This window comes from Schistosoma haematobium, chromosome 1 (assembly GCF_000699445.3).
Source record: "Schistosoma haematobium chromosome 1, whole genome shotgun sequence".
NCBI classification, from domain to species: Eukaryota; Metazoa; Platyhelminthes; class Trematoda; order Strigeidida; family Schistosomatidae; genus Schistosoma; species Schistosoma haematobium.
In genome coordinates, this window is record NC_067196.1 from 78,880,263 (window position 1) to 78,886,670 (window position 6,408).

General features: G+C 32.1%; 1 protein-coding gene across 1 annotated transcript in view; it reads left to right on the forward strand.

Moving 5' to 3' along the window:
• Positions 1-6,150, forward strand: part of IGCM-1_3 (CD80-like C2-set immunoglobulin domain) — a gene marked incomplete at both ends in the record, with an annotated part of 29,609 nt that extends 23,459 nt beyond the window's left edge. Inside the window, one exon of the mRNA XM_051218588.1 lies at positions 5,558-6,150. Within this exon, the coding sequence (XP_051075232.1) occupies positions 5,558-6,150 (593 nt within the window). The remainder of the gene's footprint in view (positions 1-5,557) is intronic.
• Positions 6,151-6,408: the final 258 nt, after the last annotated feature.

Sequence of the window (6,408 nt, forward strand, 5' to 3'; positions counted from 1 at the left end):
TCGTCTAAAGTTGATCGAATAATTTCACAGTATTGGGGCGCCGAGATAATGTGAGACATTAAAAAGGAAGAATGTATATGTAAAATCTGGTCCTCTTTGAAATCATTCTTTTATCTTGTTTATTTATCTTCATTTAATGCATGCTGCGACCTTTCTTGATTCATATCATATATAAAAATTATGTCTTCTTAATATTCACTGACCGAAGACAATATATAATGAATGAAATTTCTTCTTCTCATACAAATATGCACACAATCTGTTATCTTAACATTTTTCCTTTCACACCATATGTCTCTTACACACGAATGTAAATACCTACTTTAAACATTGTTAACGTTGATTGGATGACTTATTCAGTAAATAGTAAACCGTAGAAACACCTACCTATTCATATTCGATAATTTTGATGTTTGATTATATTTCCTTGAAAAAGGTTGGACCATATTGCCAGGCGAAACGTTGGATTTACTCCAAATTCACTCCTGAGATTTTACAAACACATTCTTCCTTTTTAAATCTATAATGTTTTAATGTAGCCAAAAAAACTACTGATGACTCCAACGATATATGAGTTTCCCTCTGATCAAATATGCTACCTGTTAGTTTATGAAATTAAACTGTATATATAATTTAAAAGTCTCATGCCTCATCTAACAACATTCGGTGATCTTCGAAGAATTTGTTTTCTAAGTTTCGATAATGCAATGAGAAGACGAAGATTATCAGAACTATGTGATATATTAGCGCAATACATTTCGAACAATCTGGTCACACATATACTTGTTAAGAGCATTTATATACAAAAATAAAAGGTCAACTAGACAGGAAACGGGTAAGAGGAGATAAGGATAATGATAAGAGTAATAATAATAATAATGTGAACACAATTTGAAACCTAATCACTCTGGATAATAAGTCAATATTACCAGGGTAGGTTTAAGGTTAGAACAAACTGTTTTTGAACACATAAAGGGGGTTTGAATTTTCGTATGGCTAAGGCTTCAATGAACCTTAGTATACGCCCTTTTACACTTTTATACAGCACTACAAAAGCTGAATTTAGATCAATCTTGTGACCTGTTTCAATTATATGTTTAGCAATAGAGGATGATGGATGTTTATCCTCTGCTCTAAGTGTCAAACTCTTCATGTTAAAACTAAGTGACTGGAATGAGTCACTTTTGAACCACATGCTGTAAACTCATTTCTTATGGAGAAACCTTAGGGATCAAAATAAATCAGCATTTTTCAATGCTCCTTAATTATAACAGTTGTTTTCAAACAATTCAACTGCCATAAATTATGAGTAAGATTCTTCTGTCTACGGTCACCAAACATACTCTCATTACTCTAACTATGTTAAGTAAAACTTATTATGAATGTGGTCATTGAAATAAACCATATGCTGGAAAATCAACGAGCCAATGTCAAAATTCTCCGACCTATTTTCTAACATAATCCATAATTTAGGGAAAATCTGATCTGATAAAACCAATTTGATATCAGATGTTGCTAAGAAAAAAATATTTTCAACAAAAAAATCAACTGAGAATAATTGTTTACAGTAATTTCATGTTTTAGCTTGACAGTTAGATATTGAAAATTATTTCTATTACTATAAATGCTTATCTCTGATTCTGTCTCAATTTTATCTATGGCCTCTCTTTTCACATCATTAGAATCATTTTAAATTAATTTATTCTCGCTAGTATTGCTATTTACGAAGATATTTTTGATGAAAGATCTGTATGGTTTGAAGTTTCCCTTTTATCATAAATAGATACCGCTTCCAAATCTATGTGTCAAATAATCGTTATTTTACATATTTTAAGATTTCTATGTAGTACCCATCAACATTACCAAACATGATTGAGCAAATGATATCAAATTTTTTTCGGTGATCATCGAAAATTAACTGTTGACTGTTCTAGAGTTTCAAAGTGGGACGATAGATGTTCTATTCTTTCTAATTTTCAGTGACTCAACGGCTGATTTCCATCTTTATAGTCATATTTCTGTTACAACTGCCTCTCTTTTTTTATATTATATCCATATTGTTCTAGTCTGTTGATTTGCATACATCGACTTATAGTTTTCGCTTGTTATAAAAATAACACATATATTGAATACTGTCTATTATTTTGATCTTTTAGTTTAATAAGTAACTCATTTTGTAATTATTTGAGTTATTCAAAGTATGCAATTCAAGAAATAACATCATTCAAATCTTAGATCTACTTAACGTTATGAATGTATGTGCTGATTATTGTAGTGTATGTACAATCAATACGTAGATAAGTATATTTTCGACTAGGGTCGACGTCATCATCGTTGTCGTCGTGTTCCGGGAGTTAATAAATTTTCACTTGTACCAGTTTTGTGTACATACTTTCGCGTCGTGAAAACTGTACAGATCCCTTATTTCAAGTATTAAATGATAACTGTTTCCAACACAACAATCAAACATAACAAGTAGCATTAAACGACAAGACATATCAGTATAACAAATAGTTCTTACAAATTCAAACATTTCTATGTACTTGATCATTGTAAATAGTTGGACAAAAAGAAGATGGTGGAGAAGATTTGTAGCTCAGGTGGATGATTTTGATGGAGTTTTGTTCTCTGAGCTGGATGGTTTGGTCGTGGAGCTTTCATCGTTCTTCTGAACGACATCATCAGCACAAACTTCAGATAGAAGTGAAGTGTTCGAATTTCTCCATATGTGTTTCACAGCTTGTTCTGTGCACCTCGATGTTGATTGGTTCTTGTTGACCTTAAATTTATCATTGTTTACTTCTTTGTTTTGGTTGTGTCTCCCATTGGTTTGATTTTTGTTCCCATATTTATGCATGGTTTTCCTGATTGGTTGATAAATTGGATTGATTTCAATATGTTTGTTGATTGCTGATTGACCTGAGTGCCAGGCTTCTAGAAATTCTCTGGTGTTTTTGGAGTTTCCTCTGTCTAAGATTTCTACATTTTCCCAATCGAATGAGTGTCCGTAGTTATCCACGTGTATTGAAATAAGTGAAGAAATATCATGGCGTTTGACTGCTAATTGATGTTCATGTAGGCGTAGGTGGAGGGGACGTCCGCTTTGTCCGATGTAGTGTTTGTCGCAGTTGGTACAGTTTATTTTGTAGATAATGTTTGATTTGTTCTCCTTTGTTATTTCATCTTTTGGTTTGCATAAGATTGATTGTAGTGATTTTGTTGGTTTGTGTGCCACACCTATCCCGAAGGTTTTCAGCAGTCTCGTTGCAGTTTCTGATATTCCTTGTATGTACGGTAGGGTGATCCTTTTACTGATTTTTGTGCCTGACTTGGGTTGTGATGCTGTGTGCCGTTGTTGCTTTTTGATAAAGTTGATTGGGTAGCCGTTCTTTTGAAATATGTCCTTCAGGTATTTCTCTTCATTTCTTCGTGCTGCCAGTGTGCTGCAGTGTGTCCTCGCCCTCTTGAACAATGTGTGTACGCAGTTGATTTTGTGAGCCCTTGGGTTGTTGCTGTTGTAGTTGAGAATTTGATCTGTATGGGTTGGTTTCCTATATACTTGAGTTTCCAGTTTTCCTGTATCAGTTCTAGTGATCAATATATCCAAAAATGCTAGTTGGTTGTTTGACTCCTGTTCCATTGTGAACTTGATGTCATTGAAAACGTTGTTGATCAGTTTGTATGTGTTTTCCAACAACAACGTTTTCAATGACATCAAGTTCACAATGGAACAGGAGTCAAACAACCAACTAGCATTTTTGGATATATTGATCACTAGAACTGATACAGGAAAACTGGAAACTCAAGTATATAGGAAACCAACCCATACAGATCAAATTCTCAACTACAACAGCAACAACCCAAGGGCTCACAAAATCAACTGCGTACACACATTGTTCAAGAGGGCGAGGACACACTGCAGCACACTGGCAGCACGAAGAAATGAAGAGAAATACCTGAAGGACATATTTCAAAAGAACGACTACCCAATCAACTTTATCAAAAAGCAACAACGGCACACAGCATCACAACCCAAGTCAGGCACAAAAATCAGTAAAAGGATCACCCTACCGTACATACAAGGAATATCAGAAACTGCAACGAGACTGCTGAAAACCTTCGGGATAGGTGTGGCACACAAACCAACAAAATCACTACAATCAATCTTATGCAAACCAAAAGATGAAATAACAAAGGAGAACAAATCAAACATTATCTACAAAATAAACTGTACCAACTGCGACAAACACTACATCGGACAAAGCGGACGTCCCCTCCACCTACGCCTACATGAACATCAATTAGCAGTCAAACGCCATGATATTTCTTCACTTATTTCAATACACGTGGATAACTACGGACACTCATTCGATTGGGAAAATGTAGAAATCTTAGACAGAGGAAACTCCAAAAACACCAGAGAATTTCTAGAAGCCTGGCACTCAGGTCAATCAGCAATCAACAAACATATTGAAATCAATCCAATTTATCAACCAATCAGGAAAACCATGCATAAATATGGGAACAAAAATCAAACCAATGGGAGACACAACCAAAACAAAGAAGTAAACAATGATAAATTTAAGGTCAACAAGAACCAATCAACATCGAGGTGCACAGAACAAGCTGTGAAACACATATGGAGAAATTCGAACACTTCACTTCTATCTGAAGTTTGTGCTGATGATGTCGTTCAGAAGAACGATGAAAGCTCCACGACCAAACCATCCAGCTCAGAGAACAAAACTCCATCAAAAACAAAAAGAAGAATTTATTTAAATAAAGCATGAACAACTATTGATGCAGAATAATATGAATTCACTATACTTCGTGGTTTGTCGTCAGTTGCTTACATCCAAATATGTAATAGAATTTTACATTGAGATAAGAAATAATGTGAAACAATGTAAATGATGAATGTAAATGATTGGAATGACAAAGGTTTACAATAATAGCTATATATATATATATAAGCAAGAACGGGTCAGAGGTTAATTGGTGTTGGAATTACGGAATCAATTCAGGGTGGGTGGTATAATGGTTGAGTGGAGTTCATAAATTGTGTGCTAATTTTAGAAGTAGTGAAGGTTTCATGGAATTAAACAGTGATAAGATAGGTTACGTAATAATTGAACAGAATTTGAAAAGTTAACATAATTTAAGAGGGTAAGTGGACGGAAATGTGTGAATGAAAAATTGGTTTAAGAATTCGGTAATGGGGTGGGGGAACATAACACAATAAATATTTTAAAAATAAATAATTCGATGAAATAACACAAATAACCAAAAAAAAGAACAATAAAAACAATAAAAACGGATTACCAAGGTAATATAATAAGTTTACTAATGTCTCTTTTTGAATACATAAATCCGGTCTAAGTTTTTTTTATCACGATCACTTCAGCAAAACGGAGAGCAGTCGTACTTTTTTGTCTGCTGATAATTTTAAAAGCGTGCGGAATGTCGATGGTATGCCCGGTATCAATTTATTATTATTTATTTTTTCTGTTTTCTTTTTTTCTTTTTTTTTGTTTTTTTTCTTTACATCATTCATTAGGTAAACCTGTTTTAATAAATAGACCAAATGAAAAAATGATTCTTAAATTTGAAAATGTTCATTTATTAAAACAAAACACAACTCATCAACAAGATAACATTGAAAATTTCTTAGAATACACTATACATATAATTCCTGATAATAATAATAATAATAATAATAGTAATAATAATAATAATATGAATTGTACATTTCTATCCAGTTTAACATCTGATGTTCAATGGTTATTTCAAAGTGATCAAACAATAAATGATTTAAATAAACATATAATGATTGATCAAAATCTTTTAAAACAATGGACAAATAATTATTTAATTAAAAATAAATTTGGTTTATGGAAAATTATAACATCATTAAATTTTCAATTCAATTCAATTATATTATATATAAAGAATTCATTCAATAAAATAATGAATCAATTAAATCATGAATATCCTAATCAATTCATTCCATATAATTGGGATTATTATGTATTAAAACAATTCATTGAATTTTTAATTATTCTTCAATTTCAAGGTAATTATTTATGTGAATTAACAAATTCAATAGGAATTGAACATGGATTAATTAATTTAATGGTACAAAGTGAGTAGAATGGATTTATTTTTGTTAATTGATTAATATATTGTTATCATTTGTGACCTATGTACTCTATTCATGTATAATGTAATGATATCGTTTTTATATTGTAAAAGTTAAGATTGCATCAATAGGCCACAATATATAAAAGAGGGAAACTAAAGTTCTCAAATACAACACAGAGAACACCAACTATACTAATTATACTTCATGGTGAAACACTGGAAGATGTAGAATCCTTCATATACCTGGTAAGAAGTATCAATGAACAA